This window comes from Muntiacus reevesi, chromosome 15 (genome assembly GCF_963930625.1).
Source record: "Muntiacus reevesi chromosome 15, mMunRee1.1, whole genome shotgun sequence".
NCBI classification, from domain to species: domain Eukaryota; kingdom Metazoa; phylum Chordata; class Mammalia; order Artiodactyla; family Cervidae; genus Muntiacus; species Muntiacus reevesi.
In genome coordinates, this window is record NC_089263.1 from 26,600,538 (window position 1) to 26,626,506 (window position 25,969).

Consider the following 25,969-nt stretch of genomic DNA (forward strand, 5'->3'; position numbering starts at 1 on the left):
CTGGTTTGGTTGTACTGAATTCTCTTAACTTCTGCTTGTCTGAAAAGCTTTTTATTTCTCCATCATTTTGAATGAGATCCTTGCTGGGTACAGTAATCTTGGTTATAGATTTTTCCCTCTCAGTACTTTAAATATATCCTGCCATTCCTTTCTGGTCTGCAGAGTTTTTGCTGAAAGATCAGCTGTTAAGTGTATGGGGTTTCCCTTGTATGTTACTTGTTCCTTCTCCCTTGCTGCTTCTAACATTCTTTCTTTGTGTTTAGTCTTTGTTAGTTTGATTAGTATGTGTCTTGGCGTGTTTCTCCTTGGGTTTATCCTGTATGGGAATCTTTCTGCCTCTTGGACTTGACTATTTCCTTTTCCATGCTGGGGAAATTTTCAACTATAATCTCTTCAAAACTTTTCTAATACCCTTTCTTTGTCTCTTCTTCTTCTGGATCCCTATTATTCAAATGTTGCTGTGTTTGATATTGTCCCAAGGATCTCTGAATGTATCCTCAGTTCTTTTCATACATACTTTTTACTTTATTCTGCTCTTCAGAAGTTATTTCCACCATTTTATCATCCAGTTCACTGATTCATTTTTCTGCTTCAAATATTCTGCTATTGATTCCTTCTAGAGTATTTTTAATTTCAGTAATTGCATTGTTTGTCTCTGCATGTTTATTCTTTAATTCTTCTAGGTCTTTGTTAATTGATTCTTGCATTTTTCCCATTTTGTTTTCAAGGTTTTTGGTCATCTTTACTATCATTATTCTGAATTCTTTTATTTATTTATTTATTCCTCTTCATTTATTTGGACTTTTGTGTTTCTAATTTGTCCCTTCATTTGTGTAGTAGTTCTCTGACTTTTCATTATTTTTTTTTTTAACTTATTGTGCTTGAGGTCTCCTTTTCCCAAGCGTCAAGGTTGAATCCTTTCTTCCCTTTCATTTCTGCCCTCTAAGTTTGGTCCAGGGGTTTGTGTAAGCTTCTTATAGGGTGAGATTTGTGCTGAGTTTTTGTTTGTTTGTTTGTTTGTTTTTCCTCTGATGGGCAAGTCTGACTGAGGTGGTGATCCTGTCTGCTGATGATTGGATTTGTACTTTTGTTTTGTTTGTTGTTTAGATAAGGCATCCTGCATAGGGGGCTATTAGTGGTTGGGTGATGCCGGGTCTTGTATTACAGTGGTTTCCTTTGTGTGAGTTCTCACTATTTGATACCCCTAGGGTTAGTTCTCTGGTAGTCTAGGGTCTTGGAGTCAGTGCTCCCACTCCAAAGGCTCAGGGCTTGATCTCTGGTCAGAAACGAATATTCCACAAGTGGTTTGTTATGGCATTAAGTGAGATTAAAAGAAACATCCGAAAATGAGAAACCAAAGATGAACCCCAGACAAAAGGCAGTTACAAAATCAGGCAAATAATTAAAATAATGGAATACACACATATACATATACACCCATGAGCAAAGTCAAAACAGTCCAACAAAAATAAGGTACAATAGATTGACCCGGTAAACAAAGGAAATAAAAAATTATATTTACCAGTTAAGAACAAAACTAACTAAAGCACAAACTGGAAAACAAAAACAAGCAAGGTGCCAAGTGGGGAATAAAGCAATGAAAACAAAGCTAACAAATATGTTGAGAAGAAAGGGAAGAAAGAAAAGAAAGAAAGAAATAGATATGCAAAGTTAAATAGAGGTAGATGAAGAAGATTTATATATATTAAAGATTAAATGCAAGGGGAAGAGAACAGTAGGAAAGGCAAATAAAGGAATAAATATAGAAAAATACAATAGGTTTAAAAAATTAAAAGTTAAAATTGTAAAAAAGAGAAAAGATTTTTTTAAAATGGAAGAAGAATGAAAGAGGAGAGAAAAAGGAAAACTCCACAGAGCTGCAAGAGCCCAACACAGATGCAGAGGTTTATAACAACAATAAAAAGTGTGACTGAATATACACATATATACATACACCCATAAGCAAAATCAAAACAGTCCAACAGAAATAAAGTACAATAGCTTTACCTGGCAAACAAAGGAAACCTAAAATTATATCTACCAGAACAAAACTAACTGAAGCACAAACTGGAAAATAAAACTAAGGCAAGATGACACCTGGGGAATAAGGCAATGAAAACAAAGCTAACAAATACATTGAGAGGAAAGGAAAGAAAGAAAATAAAGATGAATAGTTATGCAAAGCTAAACAGAGGTAGGTTAAGAAGATTTAGATACATTGAGATTAATTGCAAGGGGAAAAGAACAGTAGGAAATGCAAACAAGGAATAAATGTAGAAAAAAATAATAGGTTTAAGAAAATTAAAAATTAGCCATCTGAGCCACCAGGGAAGCCTCAAGCAGTACCAGGACGCCAATAAAACAGGACCATCTGACACAGATATATCCTAGGGTTTTGATCGGTGATATCCCTGAAGGTTAAACTATATTGTGGACAGTGATGATACTGACAATTTACCAAGGATTTCCCATAAAGCACACAATTTCTGATGCAGTTATATTAATAAGATTTTACCTGTACAAAGTCAAAAAAAAAGAAAATTAAAAATTAAAATTAATTATAAAATAGAGAAAAGAAAAAAACAGAAGAAGAAAGAGAAAAGGAAAAAAAGGAAAACTCCACTGAACTGCAGAGGCCCAATGTAGAAGCAGAGGTTTAAAACAACAATAAAAAGCATGACTGAATATACACATATACACCCATAAACAAAATCAAAACAGTCCAACAAAAATAAAGTATAAAAGATTTACCTGATGAACAAAAGGAACCAAAAATTATGTCTACCAGAACAAAACTAACTAAAGCATAAACTGGAAAACAAAACTAAAGCAAGGTGCCAACTGGGGTATAAAGCAATGAAAATAAAACTAACAAATATGTTAAGACTAAAGGAAAAAAAGAAAAGAAAGAAAGATTAGATATGCAAAGTTAAATAGTAGTAGATAAAGAAGAGTTATATATATTAAAGATTAACTGCAAGAGGAAAAGAACAGAAGGAAAAGCAAACAAAGGAATAAATGTAGAAAAATAATAATAGGTTTAAAAAATTAAAATTAAAAAAAGAGAAAAAAAAAAAAACGTCCCAGAACTGCAAAAGCCCAAAATAGAGGCAGAGGTTTATAACGATAAAAAATGTGAAAAAAAAAAAAAATCTGAAGAAGAAAAAAAAGTTCAAAAGCTTAGATTTCATACTGCCAATAAACGGCAACACTACAATGGGGGGGGGAGGGAAAAAAAGGAAAAAAAAATCCAAAAGAATCTACAGAACACGTCAAAACATAAAAATAATAAATGTTTTTCTTGAGTCACTGGTGTCAGAGCAGTTTCCTTCGCTGGGAGTCACAGTCCACTTCACCTCCCTAGGATGCCCTCTAACAATGGATCTCTGGACCTGCTGTGAGGGCAGCTCAGATTCTAATCTGATCCTACTCCTTTGCGTTCTTGCCTCCAATGTTCACAGCTATCAGAACTAGTGCGTTTTCTTTTGTCTGAGCTCTCAATGACCTTTTATATATTACACAGACACAGAGTCTGATTAGTTGACTGTGTGTATTTAGTCTGCAGCTATATAGCTGGTGGGAAAGTTTTAGGTATTCTTCCTTAGTCACACTGCCCCTGGGTTTCAATTGTGATTTTATTTCCACCTCTGGATATGGGTTGTCCACTGGGGTTTACTCCTGGAGGACTTGGGTTTGCCCCTGTGAGGGCCAGGTGTGGAGGTGGTGCCGCTGCTTGAGTCTCAGGGGTTCTGGCAGCATCAGGTACTCAGGGAAGTTGGTGGCTAGGGCAGCAGGAAATATAGTGCTCTAGAAGGGTATGGCAACCAATGTTGGCCCATATGCTCCAGTATTTTTGCCTGGAGAATCCCCCTCCCTGACAGAGAAGCCTGGCAGGCCACAGTTCATGGGGTTGCAATGAGTCGGACACTACCGAAGCAACTCTGTGCACACAGGCGCAAGACTTCTTTTCGCCTGTGGCAGCGCTGCCCCAGTGAGAGGTGAGCATGAAGGTGGGGCAGCTGCTTGGCTTGAGGGGAACCTGGCGACACCAAAAAGTGTGCAGGGATATGGACTGCCTCCAGCGCAAAAGTTTTGGCCCTATCAGTCTTTTTTCGAGTCTCTTGTAGCTGGCGATCAGAAGGCCTCTTTGGCCAGTCTTTCTCTGTAGCTCCGCCCATTCAGGCACTTAGAGGACTTCCATGCCTGGGGTCCTTCTCTATTGTTCAGCGCATCAGGCACATTGACGGGCACCCCTGCCCCTGCCTGGGGTCCTACTCTGTAGATCAGCACATCAGACACTTAAAGGGCACCCTGGGTGGGGTCCTACTCTGTAGATCAGCTCGTCAGGCACTTAAAGGGGCACCCCGGGTGGGGACCTACTCTGTAGATCAGTGTATCAGGCATGTGATGGGCCAACCTCTCTACTGTTCAGCTGCCAATGCTGTTTGTGTTGGGGGAGAGAGGCTATGGTGATGGCTCTACACCCTACGTGTGACTCAGCAGTATCGCCTTGCTTCCAAGGCTGCCAGGCTTTCCTCCACAGGCATTTCCCACCACAATCTCCTCCCTCACATCCCCTTGATCTGTCTCTCCACAGTCAACAGCAGCCCTCACCCTAGGATTGCTCCATAACCCCTAAACTCCAGCTCCCATCTGCTGCACCTTCCAGGGGACCTGTGTCCCTGTCCAGGGTGTGTATGGCTGCAGCAAGGACTGTCTGATTCTCATTCCATTTAGGCTGCTACAGATCAGCTGTTTCCTGCTCAGCCTTAAATGTTTCTCCTCTGACTCAGACAATTGCCCCAGTGTGGGATCTGGACCCCTGCTTCAGTTCACTCAGTTCAGTGATCCCATTGACTGCAGCCTGCCAGGCTCCTCTGTCCATGGGATTCTCCAAGCAAGAATACTGGAGTGGGTTGCCATTCTCTTCTCCAGGGGATGTTCCTGACTAGGGTTCAAACCTAGGTCTCCCTCATTACAGGCAGATTTTTTCCCCTATCTGAGCCACCAGGGAAGCCCAAATCAATTATACTTCAATAAAAATAATAGTAATTAAAAAACTCACTAGAATGTAAGCACACTCTAATTTAAAACAACATTCATCACCAAAAACTAACATGCCAGTCATGATGTTCTTTGGCTCACTTATCTTTCTCCAAGGCCAGACCAAGAACAGACTCATTCATTCATTCACTCATGCAGCAAACATGTACTGTCTCATACATTCTAGAACAGAGCTCAAACATCACACTTCCTGAGCTCTTTTTCACAGATGAGGAAATTTGGGTTATACAGAGTAAGTGATCTGCCCACAGGCACAGAGCTAATAAACATGAGAAGTCACAGAAGCAACCACATGTCCTCAATCCTTCCTGACACCCTGGTCATCCAGACAGGCCACCTCCCTTGTGGCTACACGTGCCTCCAATCCAATCCTCCCCCTAGCAGAGAACGCTACTGCAGGAGGTGCTTTCTCCAGTTTGGGGCCTCCTACCACTGCTTGATCATCCCTCCTCCATCTGGAGAATGTACCCAAGGTAGAAGCAAGACCTCATCCAGTCCCTTGCAGCTGGGCCTAGGCTCCAGACACAGCTTTCTTATTGGCATAGTGCCTACAATGCGGAAGCAGCCATGGCTAGCGGGGCTGCTGACACTTGACCCTTAGCAAGCAGGGTGTCTTCTAAGCGGTAGTCACAGAGCTATCTTCACTTGTCACAGTTCAGTGCCATATTCACTGGTCCAGGTTAAACGGCACTGGTCCAGGTTACATGGAGTTTTGTGAAACTGGCTACAACAGACTCTGGTTTTTGCAACTAAGAACTCTGACTGCTCTTCTACCCATGGATCTTTCCAGTAGTTAAGTATGGATGTGACAGTGGGACCATAAAGGTTGAGCACCAAAGAATCGATGCTTTCGAACTGTGGAGCTGGAAAAAACTTTTGAGACTTCCTTGAACAGCAAGGAAATCAAACCAATCAATCTCAAAGGAAATAAACCCTGAATATTCATTGGAAGGACTGATGCTGAAGCTGAAGCTGTGATACTCTGGCCACTTCATGCAAAGAGTCAACTTATTGGAAAAGACCCTGAGGCTGGGAAAGACTGAGGGCAGGAGGAGAAGGGGCTGACAGAGGATGAGATGGTTGGATGGCATCACCGACTTAATGGACACGAGTTTGAGCAAACGTTGGGAGACAGTGAGGGATAGGGTAGCCTGGTGTGCTGTAGTCTATGAGTCCGACACAACCAAGAGACTGAAGAACAACTCAATTACCCAGATGCTCAACAAATCTGTCTCGGAGCTATGTTCAAAGTAAAGGGAGCCTCTACTCAGACCCTCACTACGCACCGCCACTTCCCATTTATCTACCCACATCACAAACTAAAAAGTATAAATGCTGCTTTTCTATCAAAAAGACAATGATGGAAAGAAAGAATGGGCTTGTGCCAAAATGTTCCTGGAGGTGTGTTTGGGGAACCTGCATTTCTTTGCTTTACCAAACAACTTTTATTCATCCTTTTATAAACAAAATGTCTCATTCATAATTGCAAAAACATTTTCTTTTGATGCAAAAAAGTTCTTTGTTCACATTTTCAATAAATGTATATGGGTTAAAAAAAGAACAGTGACAGGGCTAGTGTACTTCTAGCAACATCTACTGAATTGTCAAATACCTCCATACTTTAATATGTGATAATATTAATTAATTAATTGCCTGCACAGGCGCTTTGGTGCGGCACACACTTTTTCTAGTTGTGGCTCACGGGCTTCTCATTGCAGAGAGCGGGCTCAGTTGCCCAGTGGCATGTAGGATCTTAGTTCCTCGACCAAAGAACAAACCTGTGTCCTTTGCATTGGAAGGCAGATTCTTAACCACCAGACCACGAGGGATGTCTCCTTCCTTACTTTAAAAATAAAAATTAAGAAAATGGCACAGTGAAAACCAATACCAAATATCTTTCCCCCCAAATTTAACAACACAGCATAGCTGGAACCAAGCCACCAGGCTACACAGCAAGTTCCCACTGTTCCACGTGCCCTCCTTGGAAGCAGAAAGCAAACGAGCAAATTAACAAAATTCTGAAATCTCAGAACAGCTATCAACTTCAGAGAACAGCAGAGGAGAACAGCTGATGCAACCTCCAGAGAATGAGGAGAACATGCCCCAACACCTCGCAACACGTCACCTAAGGAAAAGGAAAAATGCTCCAGAGAGTACACAAGATGCTCTTTCCAATGTAATGGGAAGGAAATGTTTAAACATGACACTGCAAAAAAAATAAATAAATAAAAGTAAACATGACATTGAAAAGAGAATCACTTTCTCAACTGGACAAGATGAAGTGGGAGGGCAAAGGTGTCTAAGTGCCTTCATCTTCTTGTCTGTCTTAGAAGGCAAGCACCAAGAAACCTAGAAACAGTTTTCAACTTGGTATTTAAAGTTAGATTGTAACAACAACCAAAAAAAAAAAAAAAAACTAACTAAAAATAAGAATATAAGGAACAAACCTCAGGAAACAGAAAAGGTGATCATTTTTTCATTTTCATGCAAACAACAGATGTAATTTAAGAACTGCTAAGCCATGAAGGAGGTTATATATAATAAATACATATTTAGATGAGTAGCCAGTGGAAAAACTAAAACAAGACTCTAAACCACCCAATTTACCAGGGGAAATATCATAAATTTACATGCATGTGTGCTTGGTCGCTCAGTCATGTCTGACTGCAACCCCATCGACTATAGCCCTCCAAGCTCCTCTGTCCACAGGATTCTCTAGGCAAGAATACTGGAGGGGGTTGCCATGTCCTCCAGGGGATCTTTCTGACCCAAGGTTCCCACCAGCATTTCCTGTGTCTCCTGCATTGGCAGGCAGATTCATTTATCACTGAGTCACCCTAGAATGGAGAATGAAATGGCAACCCACTCCAGTATCCTTGCCTGGAAAATCTCATGGACACAGAGGAGCCTGGTGGACTGCAGTCCATGGGGTCGCAAAGAGTCGGGCATGACTTAGCGACTAACACGACACAACACACACCCTGGAAACCCCAATATGAACTCAGACAATAAATTTAAAAAAAGAAGAAAAATGCAATTTTTTTTAAAAAAATGAGGAACTCCCCTGGTGGGCCAGTGGTTAAGAATCTGGAACCATCAAGACATGATCAGATACATCTGTGTTTGCTGTGAGGACACACAAGACCTCTGCTTCACTGCACATACATGTGCTCAGTTGCTCGGTCATGTCTGACTCTGGTTCTGTCCCTGCCCCTGGAGGGGGGCAGGCCTCTGACTGCAGAGGCAACAACACTCTGTGACCTCTGAGATGAGGCTGGAAAAGGCCATCAGCTTCCACCAGTGCTCCTGGGATGCCTGCTCTGGAGGAATCCAATCACACTGAGACCACAGACCAGAGGGGCCACCAGGAGGCACGTGGCTAAGCTCCCAGCTGCCAGCCAGTAGTAATCCTGGCAGTGAGGGAGGCAGTTTGGGACATCTGGCCAGCTGAGCCTTAGGACAACTCTAGCCCCGGCCAGCATCTGATGCGGTCGAGCTGTGGAGACCCACCCCACAGAGTCCCTCCAACTTCCCCAGTGAGAACATAAAATACCTCTTTCCAGCTACTACCTGTGGGTATAATCTGCTATGAAGAAACAGTAAGTGGGACTGCAAGTGAATTCTGTTAGAAGGAGAAAGAATGACAAAGAGAACAAGAAAGAAAAAGACACAAAAAGAACCTGGGGGAAGGAGCACCATCAAATTTCAACACATAAACAATCAAAAGTACATCCATTAATTCACTGAACAAATGGATATGGAGCACATACAGGTTCACACAGGCCAGGGATTTTGATTCTGGTGAGACAGCCAAACAAACAGATTTAATTTCAGGTAGCTCAGAGTGCTCTGAAGGAAAATAAAAATCAGGACAGGAGAATGGAATGAGGGTGGTCAGAGCAGGCCTCCAGGAGGAAATAATCAAAGAGGGTTTCCAGCATCAAAGAAGGGACACACTGACTGTGTAAGTCCCTTCATGAAATACTGTGACATATCATACCACCAAGAATAAAGAGTAGAGGAACTTCCCTGGTGGTCCAGTGGTTAAGAATCGACCTTCCAATGCAGGGGGCATGGGTTTGATCCCTAGTCTAGGAAGATTCCAGATGCCTTCCAGCAACTAAGCCTGTGAGCCACAGTTGAAGAGCCTATGCACCACAATGAAAGATCCAGTGTGCTACAACTAAGGCCTGACGCAGCCAAAGAAATAAATAAGAAAACTCAAGAGTTTAAAAAAAAAAAAGAGGGGTGTGTAATGCAATGAGCTAGCCCGGGACTTATGGGTAGCGACTTTGCCATCCAGTCTCAGACCATGTGAGCAGCTCCCCTGAAGTTCTCAGCTAATCTGGGTGCCAGAGAGGAAAGAGAAGACCATGGAAAGATACAGAAAAAAAGTTGAGATCAGTGACTGGCTAAGGATCCACATGGGAGAAGTCTTTGGAGATGAGCCCCCAAACAGGTTCCAAGGGCAAAAGCAAGAAAAGAGACGCAATGCAGGTGACTGCAGTCTGTCTGCAGAACTACAGATGGACCACAGGACCCCAGGCACATGCCCTCTCCCCAGAATTACAGTACTGGTTTCTGCTCTCAGGCAGAAACCAAAACAGTGCTGTATGCACCAAAGAAACGAGCTTTCTGCCTCGTCCACTTCCAAAGCGAGAATTCACAACCCAGAGCACACACTTCAAGCGCATAAGAGGAGAAGACCAGCCCAATACCCCAAACCCAAGCTGCCTGCCCTCAGCTTTGCCCACATCCAGAGGTGTGGGTCAGGCCCTTGCTTGATGGGAGGACAGGAAAGTTAAGGAAAACATGTCAAGTACCACTATGAATCTAGTCCTAGTCTTCAAAGATAAACCCCAAAGGACACCAAGAACCACCAGACCATTAAGGAAAATCAAAGCCACAAAAGAGGCAGACTTAGAAGAATAAACAGAAAAGTCTGAGAGCAAACAGAGGATTCAAAAGTAAGAAGAACCATTCTTGACTTAATTAGTACCCTCAGGCAGAAATGGAAAACAATGCAAACAGAAAATAAGATGAACATTAAGAAAAATTAGCAGGAAAGATAGAAGACAGCATCACAATCTTAATTATGGTGATTGTATACTAAAAAAGAAGACAAGACCCTAGAGATTTTCAGAGATGTAAAACAGGCTAGGTCTCCAACAAAAGATGAGTCACACTGGATCAGACCTCTTACCAGTGACACCTGGCATGCTGTGTGCTTTGTCGCTCAGGAGTATTTCCTGCCATGTCAATAAACAAGGATGTCACATTCAACACTGACTCTAGCCCTCCAGGGCACTCAGGAAGGAGAATAACACCTGTGATCTGGCACCCATGAGGCTGCAGCCACTCCCCACAGTAAGCCCTGAGGAAAATCGCAGGATGTTGGCCCCAGGTAGCTGAGATGCATATGAAAGGAATGATTTCAGTGAGCCCAGACTCTTGCATCTTGCCATATGTAGAAAAGTGCTAAATTCCTTAACTTGGGATATCTGGTTATCCTTAATTAACAATCATGTTTTGATGTTCAGACTACCTGCCCTTTGTTGCAAAACTTCTATATAACCTGGCTCCTCCCCTCGCCTCCTTGAAGCAGTTCTCTTCGGGTTACTTGAGATACTGACTTCTAGGCTTAAGACCTAAAAATTTCCACCAAATAAAACATAGCTCTCAACTCTTAGGTTGTGACTATTTTTTAAGTCAACAGTCATGTACAGCTCTTTAGCCCCATGGACTGTAGCTCGCCAGGATCTGCTGTCCACAGAATTTCCCAGGCAAGAATACTGGAGTGGGTTGTCATTTCCTCCTCCAGGTGATCTTCCTGATCCAGAGATCAAACCCATGTCTCCTGCATCTCTTGTATTGGCAGGCAGACTTTTTAACCAGCTGAGCCACCAGGGAATACCATGGCATACTATACTTGCCATCAAAGAAATAACAACAGAAAGATTGAAAACATTTAATTGTGAGGGACGGGGAAGGCAGGAGCTGAGGGATCAGTTTAGCATTTCAATTTGCACACTTACACGCTGTTAAAACAATTCTAATTTCCATGAAATTAAATTGACAGCACTTTTGTCATCATCACCAAAATCATCACCATCATCAAAAAACAGAGAGATTAACTGTGCTGCTTCCACCACAATACGCAACATCAGGCTCTTGCTCTTAAACTCTGACTCCATTCTGCTCACTTGAGAGGCACACCATCTGAGCCACAGGTAAGAGCTACAGGTGTAACTCTATTCTTTAATTTTTATTTTATTTATTTATCTTGGCTGTGCCATGAAGCGAGTGGGATCTTAGTGCCCTAATCAGGGGTTAAACCCATGCCCCCTGCAGTGGAAGGGCAGAGTGTTAACCACTGGACCACCAGGGAAGTCCCAACAGGTATAACTCTTTAGGTCACCAGACAGGCACCTTGCTCCAGGACTTTTCGTTTCATTTTCTTTTGGTTTTTGTTATTCTTTATATAGCAAAAATAAAATGAAGGGTATTATATATACACATATATGTATGTATATTTACTTACACACTCTCTGTTTTCAAGGAGAAGTCAATGTCGAAAAGTCATGTGCCATTAGTTATGACAGATTCCAGCTCAGCTAATCCACTCACACCTCTTAGGTGTTAATATTTCCTCATCTTGAAAAGGGTCAGCTCCAAGCCTCACACTCTGCCTTGGCACAGAATGGCAATGGGAGGTGTGAAGAGAGGACTCGAGAGCTTTGGTGGAAAGCAGATGCCAAGTTTCTTCGCCTTTTTCTGAGACAGGGTCAAACGTAAGTGTTTACAAAGGCAGTGTCCCTTTGTAAACAGTTGTGAAAAACTCTGGGGTGTAGTTGGGGGAAAAAAAGATGTAGTTTCTTTTTTAAAAAATCACAAGATTCTGATAAGCAGGACTCTTTGTGGCTAAGCTGCTTATTAATATGTTAAACAGGGACCATTCTCTGAGTGCTTTCAGATTCTAGGTTAGAGGGTTCTAAAAACGTACTTCAATATCACCATCTGCGGACTTCCCTTGCGGTCTAGTGGTTAAGACTCTGAGTTTCCACTGAATGAGGCCCAGGTTCAATCCCTGGTTGGGAACTAAGATTCCACATGACACCAGGTGTGACCAAAAAAAGAAAAAAAAAAAAATCACTGTTTGTATCCACTATCAGCCAACAGTGTACAATACTGTAAAGCCAATATGTACAATTTCTTATTATAGATAAGAAGACAACACTTCTCTTATCCTTAGATCACTTCAGTATTTTTCAAGAGAAAAATCTGTCTATGCATGAAGTTTCAAATTCTCTATTTTTTTTTTTTTTCTGTAAAAGGATGAGCTGTAATTTTAAGGGTTTATTCTTGAGCCACTAAGTTACATGTCTCTGAGATAGATAATTACGTCACAGGCTCTGGGAGTAAAGCTGATGACGCAAAGGAAGTAGTTTGTTTACATTAACCACATACTTGACTGAAGGCTATGAAATGGAATATTGCCTGCCATACTGGTAAACAAGGATGTCAGGGATTCTAGCCTTCCAAATGTAATTTCTGAGCCCAGGAAGAATAATACTGGCTATCTGGCAGCCATCATCCACTTCCCCAGTAATAAGTACTGAGGAGCTGGGTGGGGTGGGGTAGGGAGGATGAAAGAAAGCACAAGAGGCAGCCAACCCCACATACCCCTCTCCCTTACTGTGAACTAGGAATTAAGGAGGTGAATAATCAAGAAGCAGAATTTGGCCCCAGAGAGCTGAGCCTGGACACTTGCATCTTCCCATACGTAGAAGAGCCGTAAATTCCTTAGTTCAAGATATCTGATTTTCTTTAATTAACAATAATTTTTTGGTATTCAGATTACCTGCCCCTTGCCATATACCCTGACTCCTCCCCTCCCCTTAGAAGGCAGTTCTCTCAGGGTCACTTCAGATGCTGTCTTCCGGGGTTGAAATCCTAACAATTCCCACTGGATAAAACAACTCTTGACTTCCAGGTTGTGACTATATTTTTTAGTTGCCAAGGCCTTCCCTCTCCCCCCCACCCCAAATGCCAGTCTCCACAATTCCTCATGGTCTTTAAGGCTCGCGTCTACCTAAGCATGCTGAACCCTGAAACTTTCATCATCAGTTGGACATAGGTAAGGTAAGAACAGCCATGATGATCAAATGAGGCTATCAAGTCAGGTCAGTGAAGTGCCTAAATGCAGAAACCAAATGCAAGCAGGCTTGCATTGGGCACACCAGGAACAGGGGCCTAGAAATCTCACCTTCCCTAAATAGATGGGTAAAGTCAAAAGCAAGATATAAATGTTTTCTTTCACACTATCATTCAACATGAAGGTTTCAATTAATGCAAAAGGAAAGGAATAAGCATCATATACATTTTTTGTTGACATGAAAAATATTGAACACGAAGAAGCAAAATTATTTACAGATGATATGAATGCAGAAATGGGAAGCACAAATGAAAGCATGTTAGTTGCTCAGTCATGTCTGACTCCACGACCCCATAGACTGTAGCCCATGAGGTTCCTCTGTCCATGGGATTCTCCAGGCCAGAATACTAGAGTGGGTTACCATTTCCTCCTCCAGGGGATCTTCCCAACCCAAGGATGGAACCCAGGCCTCCTGCATTGCAGGCAGACTCTTTACTGTCTGAGCCACCAGGGAAGTCACAAGACATTTACTTAAAAATAGAATAAATGATTTCAAAGTAAGACAGAAACAAAAGTCGACAGTTTCTCTGTATAGGAGCTGTCAGTCCTGGAAGAAGGGAAATCCCAGTGATGACACAGTGCCATACCACAAAACTTGAGTACATTTAACAGGAAGGGTACAGCAGCTATAGGACAGGACCTCAGAACACTCTACCTGTTCAAATATTGAATTCATATTAAAAACGTTCAGCACTGAAGCAAACCACGAAGACACAGCATTACATCATATCATATCTCGAATAACCAAGAATATATGAGTTTTACCTTGCCTGGTATCAAGAGTGAGGACTCAGACACCCAGACAGACTTGTGGCTTTGAAGGGGGAGCAGGTGGGGGAGGGATGGATTGGGAGTTTGGGATGAGCAGATGCAAACTATTATCTATAGAACGGATAAACAACAAGGTCCTACTGTATAGCACAGGGAACTATAGTCAATATCCTGTGATAAACCATAATGGAAAAGAATATGAAAGAGAATATGTGTTTGAGTCGCTTTGCTATACAGCAGAAATTAACACAACATTGTAAATCAACTATGCTTCGATTAAAAAATAAAAAAGAGTGACACCTGCTTTTTAAAAAAATTATTTATTATTTGGCTGCGCCTTGTGGCATGTGAGATCTTAGTTCCCCGATCAGGAATAGAATCTCTGTTCCCTGCACTGGAAGTTCGAAGTCTTAACCACTGGACCACCAGGGAAGTCCCAAGACCTGCTTTCTTTTTATTTGAATTTGCTTGGTATATCTTTTCCAGTCCTCTTATTTTTAGTCTTTCTAAATCTCTCCATTTTCAGTCTATCTCTGGATCTTGCTTTGTTAAGTCAACCTGAAAAACTTTTTAAACCAGGCTAATTAAGTCTATTTACATAATGTGAATACAGTCTGGATGTTTGGCATCAGCTTAGCAGATTTTTAACCTTATATTTAAAACACTGACGCACAAACTCCGTCCTTCCGTCCGTGGGCTGCCCACCCCCTACTTTCTCTGCGTCTCTGCAGGTTTGTAGGAAGGATATTGGTTCTAGTTGCTAATTTTATATTACCACCTTATATAACCCCCTGAGCACCCTCTTTTTCTAGGCATTATTACCTCCCTCCTAAGAGCAATAATGCAATTAGCTAGTAATTGCTTCTTCTTTCTCCCCTTGCTCTTCCTAAACCATCCATTTTATTTATTTTTAAAATTTTTTATTGTCATAAAAGTCACATAATATAAAACATACTATTTTAACCATATTTAACTGTATAGCTCAGTGGCACTAAGTACATTCACAATGTTATACAACACTCACCATCATCCATCTCCTGAATTTTCCACCTTCCTGAACTAAAATTCTGTCCCCATTCAACACTAACTCCCCACCTCCCACACCCCAGCCCCTGGCACCTACCAATGTACTTTCCGACTCTATGAATTTGACTATTTGCGGTACCTTGCATAAGTGGAATCAAACAGTATCTGTCTACACCTGATGTATATTGAAATGCATATTAAAAAACAGAGACATCACTTTGCTGACAAAGGTCCATATAGTCAAAGCTATTTTTTTCCAGTAGTCATGTATGCATGTGAGAGTTGGATCATAAAAAAGTCTGAGCACCAAAGAATTAATGCCTCCAAATTGTGGTGTTGGAGAAGACACTTGAGAGTTCCTTGGACAGTAAGGAGATCAAACCAGTCAATTCGATTCTTTGTGACACCATGGTCTGTAGCTCACCAGGTTCCTCTGTCCATAAGATTTTCCAGGCAAGAATGCTGGAGTGGGTAGCCATTCCCTTCTCCAGGGAATTTTGCCAACCCAGGGATCCAACCTGGGTCTCTTGCATTTGCAGGCAGATTCTTTACCACTAGCACCATCTGGGAAGACCCCATCTTAATATAACAGTTTGCATTTGCCTTATCCCAACCTCCCAGTTCTTCTCCGTCCCAACCTCCCCCCTACCTTGGCAACCACAAGTCTGTTCTCTATGTCTCTGAGTCTGTTTCATAGATAAGTTCATTTGTGTTGTAAAAAGCAGCAACATTCTAGACTGGATTTATACAATTTCCAGAGACTGACTCACAACGTAACATTCAAAATGTCCAGGATATAGTCTAAAATTACTAGACCTACAAAGAATCAGGACAATGTCAACTTCCACAGGAAAACACAATGGGAACAATCCAAGACTTTAAAGATGTGATAACAAAAATGCTCCAGTAAGTAAGGGAATGAATGAAAAGCTACAAAAACCAAAGGAAAAAAAATCTAGTTGATATGAAGGAGAACCATATGGAAATTTTAAAAACAGAAATACAGAATCACTGAAGTAAAAAATTCACCAGATGAATTTAATAGCAGAATGGAAATGAAAGGAGAAAAAGTCAACTGACATGGGAGCAACAATTTAAATCACCACAGATTTCTCATCAGAGAACACAGAAGGAATTAGGAGAATATCTCCATTCTGCTTTTCATTTATTTCCAAGAATGCATAACCTGAGTCTGACCATGAGGATAAATCAGATGGACCCAGGTTCAGGGTCATCCTATAGCATATAGGCTTGTACTCTCAGGACTTTCCTGGCGGTCCAGTGGTTAAGACTCAGTGTTTCCAATGCAGGGAGGGGGTCCAGTTTGATCCCTGGTCAGGGAATTAAAATCCCACATGCTGTGCAGCACAGCCAAAAAAAATTTTCTTTTTTTACTCTTTAAAAAGGCTTGTACACTTTAAAATCATGGAAAACATGAGACATAAAGGATGACTGAAGACAGTGAAGAGATACAAGACACACATATATTTCTGGATAGAATCCTGGGCCAGGAAGGGGAAAGGAACACTCTTTGGACAGTTGGTGGAATTGTAATGGTGTCTATGACTCAGACAACAATGTTGTTCTAATGTTGAGTTCTTAGGCTGGTGGAGTTTATACTGGTTACATAGAAGAGTGTCTTCGAGTAGGGGAGATATACACTGAAATGCTCAGAGGTGATGGGACATCGCATCTGTAGCCTGCTCCCAAGAGGTCAAGAAAAATAATCTAATGATACTGGATTTTTTTTTTTCCATTCAGGAAGAGAGACAGTGTACACAAGTCTCCATGTGCAAGCCATGCAGCAAATATAGTAAAAGCAGTTACAATCGGGGAACCTAGCACAGGATACAGCACAGGAGTTCTTAGTTCTGTTCTACAATCTTTTCTAAAGGTTGGAAATTTCAATTTTCTCCCTCCAAATTGACTTTTAAAATACTGCTTCACCTTTTATAGCATAGAATTTGTTTGGCTTTGAGAACTGCAACACCCAACACAAATGACTAAGACTTTCCATCTTATCTTTAACATTCATCATTTTACAGGGATGTGTCGGTGTTGATTATTCTCCATTGATTTTTATTTTCCCCTATCACAGGGTGGACACTTTCAAGTCTTCTATTTTTAGGTTAGTTTTCTGGCAGTAATAGTTCTAAACATTTATTTTACTCCATTGCTTTGTTCTTCCTTTCCTGGACACTCTAATTATACATAGATCTCCTTTGCCTGTGTCCTATACTTTCTTTTTTAAAATATTTATTTATTTACTTATTTGGTTGTGCTGGGTCTTCATTGTGGCATGGGAGATCTTTGATCTTAGTTGCAGCATGTGGATCTAGGTCCCTGACCAGGGATTGAACCCTGGCCCACTGCATTGGGAACTTGGAGGCTTAGCCACTGGACCACCAGGGAAGTCCTTGTCTCCTATATATTCTAACTCAGTCTATTTCTTCGTTTACTTGCTATTGTTTTTTCTCCTTCTCATCCTGTATTATTATTTTCGGGCTTTGGTAACCACTTTCTCTTGCATCCCTTCTGCGTGTAATTTAGTCTTCCATTCTAAAATTCATTTTTCCCTAATTCTTTCCTCATATCAATCTGTTCTCATTTCATAATTTTCTGTTATCGAGCCATGTTTTTGTAGTTTCTAAATTTATGCTGGATGCTACACTTTCAAATTGTTTTTTTCCTTTAGTTTATCTTGAAATATTACTTTATGATTTTTTCTGCGAGATCTCATTTTCTATAGTACCATTATGTTCATTTCATCATTCTTTTCTGAATCAATTTTGCATAAGATTAGATCATATTCCATTTTTCATTCCCCATGTATGAATGAGGTAGATTTTCCTGATTTGGGAAGAGAAAGCTCCTAAAGAATAAGGGTTGAGCTAGGATAGCTTTGGGCTTCCCCAGTGGCTCAGCGGTACAAAATCCAACTGCAATCCAAGAGCCTTGGGCTCGATCCCTAATTTGGGAAGATCCCTTGGAGAAGGAAATAGCAATCCACTCCAGTGTTCTTGCCTGAAATATCCCATGAACGGATGAGGTTAGCAGGTTACAGTCTGTGGGCTCGCAAAGAGTCAGATGCACGCATATAGGACATCTTCATCAGCTGGGCTCTACTGATCTTAAAGACTCAAGTATGAGATCTCTACGTATCCACTTATTTGCTTCTCAGCATTTAATCCAGAACCTGGGGACACTCATCCCCACCCTGGCCCTTTGCTCCAACTCCAGACCCTCAGCCCTTGTTTCCAAGGCCATTCTCTCTGCCCAAGATCTGCTGCTGCTGCTGGAGCAGTTTCTGGGAGTCCCCCGACCTGCACCATCCTAATCTATGCCTCCTTGCTGTCGGTGTTCCTGTCCAGGTCATTTTGGTTTCTGTTTCTGGTCATTCTGCTCAGTGCGAGGCACTGACCTTGTAGAAGCAAGAACTCACAGTGCGTTTCTCAGATGCTCCCAGGTTTGCATCCTCGTTTCTGCAAGGTGGTTGTTCTCACCCCCAACCAGAGACTCCAGAGCACCTCTCTGGCGTTCATCCACTTTTCGGGGTAAATAACTCGCCGTGATTCGGGGTTCCCAGAGCCTGTCAATGCTCTCATTCACTCCCCACCACCCCCTGCTGTTTGTCTGCCGCTCTGGCTGCCAGTGAACTGGCCGCATCTATGCCCTGACTTGTAGGAATCGCATATCTCTTTCATTGATGTGTCCTCACTTAAGTTTTTCTAGGATGACCATGTGAGCTGGTTTAGCTTTCTGTTTTGTTTTGTTTAGGCCACACTGTGCCACATGTGGGATCTTAGTTCCCCAACCAGAGATTAAACCAGTGACCCCTGCATTGGCAGCATGGAGTCTTAGCCGCTGGACCACCAGGAAACTCTCATGAACTAGTTTTCAAAAAAATTTTAGGGGAGACTGAAAATCTCCTCCCGTAAGAGATGTTCTGAAAGGTGTAAGACAAAGGACAAAGAAACGAAGATGTAGCCATGTTCCTGAACTGGAAGCTTCCATATGATAAAACTGTCAATACTGCCAAAATTGTTCCATCAATGTAATGCAACTGCAATCCAAACTTTAAACAGGTATTGCTGGAAACTAGACACAGACATTTTAAAGTTAATACAGAAGAACCAAAGCACTTTTGAGAAACAAAACAGTATGGAGGGAGATGCCTGACCAGATAGTGAAATTTACCAGTATGTTGCCCTAACCAAAGGTGTGTGTGCATGCTCAGTTGCTGAGTAATGTCTGACTCTATGCAACCTCATGGACTGTAGCCCACCAGGCTCCTCTGTCCATGGGATTTCTCAGGAAAGAATACTGGAGTGGGTCACCATGCCCTCCTCTAGGGGATCTTCCTGACTCAGGGATGAAACCCTGGTATCCTGCATTGCAGGCGGGTTCTTTATCACTAATGCCACCTGGGAAGCCCCTTTGTTAACTATATATGGTGACAAATCTTAAGTACTCTTATTGTGGATATCATTTTGCAACACACAGAAGTATTGTATCATTATGCTGTATGCTTGAGACTAGCATAATATCGTATGTTAATTACATCTCAATGAAAAAAAAATAAAAGAGAGTAAAACCGAATAGAATCCCAAACAGAAGCACAAGTACGTAGGAACTTGGTCTGCAAGCAAATAAAGTTAGGCCTTTTTTTTCATACTGTTGTTGTTTAGTCACTCAGTCGTGTCCAATTCTTTGCGATCCCACTGACTGCAGCATGTCAGGCTCCTCTTTCAGGACTTTCCAGGCAAGAATACTGGAATGGATAACCATTTCCTTCTCTATACACAAAATAAATTCTGGATGATTTAAAAATTAAATGTAAAAAATAAGATGAAAACATAAGAAGGAAATGTGAAGGAATGTTTGTGTGACCTCTGTAATGACAACCCTCTTTACAAGAAAAGAGCCCAGACACTGAGGAAAAGAAAGCTAACAGATTTGACTACATGAAAAGTTTTTAAATTTTATATATAGCGAAAGACACCAAAAATTAAGACACATGAGAAATGAAAAACTGCAAGAAAATATTGGATTGGCCAAAAAGTCCATTTGGGTTTTTCCATGTGATCTTACAGAAAAGTCTGAATGAACTTTTTGGTCAACCCAGTACTTGAAATGTATCAGAGAAGTAACCATGGAAAGTCAGATCAAATGAAAACAATGAAATATCTTTTCTTCCATCAGATGAATAAAATGTGAAGGAATGCTAATAGCCTGGGCTGGGAAGATGATGGCAAAGGGGCAATCTAATGCAATGTTTCTGTGGGCAGGGATGACTACAATCCTTCACAGAATGACTCTGGCAATATCTAATGGAATACCAAATTGGAAACCCCTCCAACTAGCCATTCCTCTTTGGGGAATGTATGCTCAGAAAACCAGCACTGGCCTCTAAGGCTAGATAAGCAGCATGGTTTGTAGAGACACAGAACTGACACAATGAGACTACTCCCCAAAGGAAAAGAACTGAATAAATTATAAAATGCATCCTATGGATTCTTATGTAGTCGTTAACAATGACAGAAATAGTAAGAATAATCAGTATGGCTGGGCATATTACACACAAAATAAAAAACAGAGTAAGTGGTGTGTGACATAATCTTTTCATAAAAAAATGTTAAAAGAAAAGAAACGTTCCACACATTACATATAAATCTTAATATTTTTGTGATTGTAAAGCAAAGTGTAGAAAGGTCACATGAAACAACACTGCTAATGCAGGTCACCTGTGGGTACAGAGCTGGGAGAGAAGAAGGCACTGTCGTCATTTTCTTTACACCCTTTTTTGTTTTCAATTACTGCAACAAGCACCTGTTGCTTTGGAGTATGGTGTTGCTTTTAAAGGAAAAAAATATATACACATTTGTGCATCAACAGTCAGCTCCTAATGGTTATGTCTTTGTCAACACATGTGACTGGCCATGTGGATAATTCACAGGGTACTCAGTTGTCTTTGATGTCTTGGGAGTGAATAAAATGTCAATGAAGAATAATGAGGCTGTTCTGTAAAAGGTTAACTGTAATACTCCTTGAGAGACAGCAAAAGTGCTGGAGACTTCCTTCCCCTACCCTTTAATTCCATTTGTTAATATTTAAATTACATGTACAAAACTGTTTAGTCTGTTCGATGATATAAAGTTCACTTAAAACAAGACTGAATTCATTGTGAACTTCCCTGGGTGGTCCATGGGTTGAGACACAGCGACTCCACTGCAGAGGGCACAGGTTCAATCCCTGGTTGGGGAACTAGTATCCCAAATGCTGCAAAATTTTTAAATAAATGATGAATTCGTTGATCATTAAACACACACACACAGACACAGCCTTGGTAGTCTTCTAAACTGTTCCTGTAGATCATCATCTCTCAAAAGGGGCCAAGCATTTATCCCTGGGGAAGCCAAGCCACCCAAATGGAGGGGACCTGGGATATAATGGCCACTTGAAGGCAGGTCTCTGAAACAGCACTGCTCCCCCGACCAGACCTGCTGCCCCCTCCCCTGTTTCCAGCCTTGCCGAGGACCCCCCAGGACTCTCCCTGACCCTTAGACTTTCTCAATCTCTTTAATTTCGTCCTTCCCCAAAGTTCTCTTGCATCATCACCTTTCCACACATATTTTATGCTTTTCCTAAGAAACAGGTGTTTCTTCCCTACAGAGGCTTTACCTTTGACTCTTCACAGCCAACTCAAGTCCAGCCCCTTCAGCCACTGCTTGGGGATGGGGGTGGACAATTAAAGTCTAATGGCTAGAGCTGTGGCCTCAAGTCAGAGCAACTAAGTGCAAATCTGACACTGGCCAGGTGTGACCTTGGGTAGACATGAAATTTCATTTTATGTGCCCACTTGAGGGAGGGATGCCCAGACAGACATGACAACATTCTTTTGGGGTATGTCACAACAAGGGGGATGTCTCTATAAGAGATTAGCATTGCATCAGGAGACTGAGTAAAGGTCACCTTTATCCACGCAGATAAGCCTCATTTAACCCAGAGATGGCCTGAACAGGACAACAGAGGCAGAACTAGGGCAGATTCATGGTCTCTGAGCTCAGATACCCACCTTCTCCTGCCTTGGACATCAGCACCCCTGGTCCTCAGCCTTTGGGGCCAGAATGGGGACCACATCACTAGCCCTCCAGTTTCTGGGCTTCTGGACTTGAACTGAATGATGCCAGCAACACGCCAGGGTCTCCAGCTTGCTTATATGTGTGTATATTGGTTCTGTTTCTCTGGAGAGCCCCAACTGATACAGCAATTTCCCTAATCCAGCTCCCCTTTAATCCAGCTCTGCACGAGCTGCCAAGACTTCTCAGGGTGTAGGTCTAGCCCTGACACAGCCTACAGTTCTACAGCACCCTGCTAGCTAAGGCTAGTCAGAGGTCCAGTCCAAGCGCAGGGAACTGCACAAGAGCGGTGGATGAAATATGCTATCACAGCACAGAAAACACTTAGTGTAAAGCCTGGCACACCGTACATGCTCAATAAACCTAAATTGTTTACTTGGTTGTTGTTTTTCCTTAGAGGGGTTATTTTTACATTGGTTCTTCACCAGGGACACACCACAGAGAAGGCCTAGAGACCTAGAAAGTGCTGAAAAACCCATTTTTCAGGAAAGGCAGCCGCAAGTCATGCAGAGCAGATTTTGGTGAAAAGTCAGTCATCTTGGTCACCATCTTAAGACAAAAATATCCTTGCAAGGTGGTTTCTACTGTAGGCAGGCAGGCAAGCAGCCAGTGTTACTGCCCACAGCTGCGACAACATGCTGACCTGTCCCAGCATTGCTGGAACCATTCACTGTCTGTGCAAAGGGGTATTGACTGTTTGGAAAAAATTTTAACGCATTACTGATCAGAGACACATTAATATGTCTTTTGTTATTCAAATGTTATTGACTGGAGGTTTCAATACTCACATAACAAATCACTGGCCAAAGGCATTAGTTTCTGCAAAAATTTCCAGGTCAATAAAAAGTTAAAGGTACTTGTGGCAGATTCAGTTTGAAAAAAGCCCATGAGACAGGAGGTGTAAGGAGGTGGGGAAAGCAGGAAGTGGACCCAGGGCACAATCTACCACCTCTAAAATAAAAGCAGAGGATGTTGCTCACTGTCCTCCCCTGAGCCTAGAGGCAGGTCTGCACATACAAGACACGTGGGGAATTACTCTGAATTGCAGGACGTTAGACTACGAAGTTAGAGTTGTGGAAGGGAATAACCCTGAGAAAGCAAGCTGAATTAATGGTTTACATATTTATTTAACGCTTTAGACTAAAATGCACTGAATGTACATTTTTCACATAAACAGCTTTTCTACCATGTCTGATGGCTGTTTCCCCTTCCAAGTTCATTATTAAGAGGCAGCTCTTTCTCTATGCCCTTTGGAAGAATCAAAGCCACAAAGCCTCCTGGCCCAGGGAGAAGCCAAGAGCAGCTCGATTACCAAGCTGCCACCTGTGGGTCAGAGCAGACACAAACTCAGACCACATGAAAACAATGCACATTAAATCATGCTGAACACTGAGCCACAGATGTGTTTGAAGGCTGTATTTAGGGGGCCCCGTTTGAATCATGACTCTTGGGTCTTGTTTCCAATCCTGTCTCTTTACTTTGAGCACTGGGAGCCTGAGACTCATGCTCTGTTGTTCTAATCAGCTCTCCAAGACTCACTCCTGGTCTGAAATAAGCTCTGGAAATTCACACACCCGGGTGTCACTGAGTCGGTTCTGCTTCAATCTTATCTTACAAGGCCTGCAGCAGACGTGGAGAACAAAGGCCATTACAAAAGACCAACAAAAGCGGAGATCGACAGAATTTTTAAATTTCAGAAGTCAAGGACAAATAGCAAACATTCGTTCCACAGGCTTGGTTTGGATTTCTGGAGATGGAGTTAAAACACACCAAATTTACTGTTTAAGCCTATAAGACATACCCCGGCACCGCAAACCAAATGCAGGTACAGACGTCAAGAGTTCTCAGAACAAGGCCTTCTCTTTATAAAGAATGTTTGCTCAGCATAGATCTTTCCTGTTTCCATATACTCACTCTTTAATTAATACAGGAAAAAAACAACTTTAATTTTAAAAAAATGCCTCCCCCGCCCCTCCATTACTTCTTGGAGATAACCACTTCCTTGAATGGGATTTCCTGGTGGCTTTGCTTCTACGGAGGTTTGTCAGTCACTGGCCTCTAATTTGGGGTCAACAGCCTGAAAATCTGTCACCTCCCGGCGAGAAAGATCATTAAACACGCCCCCCCCCCCCTCCTAACGCGGCCCACGGGTCGCCTGTACAGTCGCACTGTCCACTGCGCTCGCGGATCAATCCCCACCACACGCGGGACGCGCCACGTACGCTACACCGACCGGGTGGGCTGCCAAGGCGGGTTCGCGCGGTTCCCGCTGCAACGACTGACCCGCGACCCGACGGCACGCGCCCTGCACCGGAGACTCCAGCCGCAGAGGCCAACCGCACGGAGCCGCGTCTCCGCACCGGGCTCGCAACCCGCTCCCACCCCGCTCGGGGTCGCCCAGAGCCCCACCACCCCCGGCGGTTCCTGGGCCCCAGGGCGCAAGGGGCCTCAGGGCCCAACCGCCGGCCCCGCCGCCCACCCTCAGCCGAAGGCCCCTCCGGTGTTTGAGGGCGCCCGGGCTCCTGTCTCTTCGCAGAAAAGTAACTCCGGGACCAGCGCAAGGGGAAAGGGAAAACGACGCTCCCAAGGCGGCAAGTGGTGAGTCGGGTCCCCGGAGTTCTCCTGCCCGAGTTTTAAGCCGCACCCCGGGCTGTGGCAGCTCGCCTCTCAGCTCGCACGCTGAACTCGGCGCCCGCGGGTGGTGGGCCCGCGTTCCCGGCCCGCAGCCCCCGCGCCCCGCGCGGACACTCACCGAGAAGCCGGCCCAGAAGGGGCAGGAGTGGCGGACGCGGGCCGACGTGGTGAGCGCCAGAGCGGCGAAGCTGACGGCCACGATGAGGCATCCGAGCGCCATCTGCGTGGCCCCGAGCGCCAGCACGATGCGGGAGCGGCCCGGGCACTCGCGCAGGCGGGACAGGCTGCGGGGCAGCGCGGCGGGGCGCGGCGCGCGGGGACCGCCAGCCGGAGGCATCGCGCCTGCACGCCTCACCCGCTCGCGCCCGGCCCCGCGCGCCGCCCCTCCTCACCAAGGGTCCGAGGCAAGTTGCACCGACTGAGGGGTCGGCGTCCCCCCGAGTCGCGGGTACTGCGGTGGCCGCGCGCTTGGAGCGGGACGGGCGGGGCGGGGGACCGGACGCCCGCAGCCCCCGCTGGTGCCCGCGCCCATGCCGCCGCAGCTCCGCAGGGCCGCCCGCCGGCCGCGCCGCGCTGCGCCCTCTCCCGTCCGCCCCGCGCGCTCCCCGGACCGGGCGCGGGCTCGAGCCGCCGCCGCCGCCGCCGCTGTCCCCGGGCGCGAGCCCTGCCGCCGCCGCGCGCAGGGCCGGGGCCGAGGCCAGAGCACGAGCCGGGACCAAGCGGCGCGGGAGCGGGCGGGCGCAGGTGCGGTCCCGGTGGCCGGGCCTCGGCGCTCGCGCCCCTCACCAAGGAGGGGAGTGAGAACCGCCGGCGCGTCAAGGGCGACGGCGGCAGGAACCTGGGGCCGGCGATGAGGAAGAGGCCTGGGAGCTGGGGCGGGCCGGCCGAGCCGCCGCCGAGCCTGGGGCTGGCCCGGGAGGGGCGCGCGCGGAGGCGGCGGGGGTCGCGTTGGAGGTGACTTCCCAGCGCCTAATCCCAGGCGTGGCAGGCGGGAGCCTCTCTCGAATGCGGAATTCCTGGATTCAGGATTCTGCTGCTCTCCTGCAGTTCCAGGAATTTCTTAAGCCAACTGGAGAACTCGGTCCTGGAGGACTGGGCATTCAGAACATCCCCAGTTCAC

At 44.0% G+C, this 25,969-nt stretch overlaps 1 protein-coding gene across 2 annotated transcripts in view; it reads right to left on the reverse strand.

Moving 5' to 3' along the window:
* ENTREP2 (endosomal transmembrane epsin interactor 2) overlaps positions 1 to 25,186 on the reverse strand; it is a 237,235-nt gene extending 212,049 nt beyond the window's left edge. For both annotated transcript variants that reach the window (XM_065906681.1, XM_065906679.1), the window contains exon 1: positions 24,968 to 25,186. In XM_065906681.1, coding sequence (XP_065762753.1) covers positions 24,968 to 25,186 — 219 coding nt within the window. The remainder of the gene's footprint in view (positions 1 to 24,967) is intronic.
* Between the last annotated feature and the right edge of the window lie 783 nt (positions 25,187 to 25,969).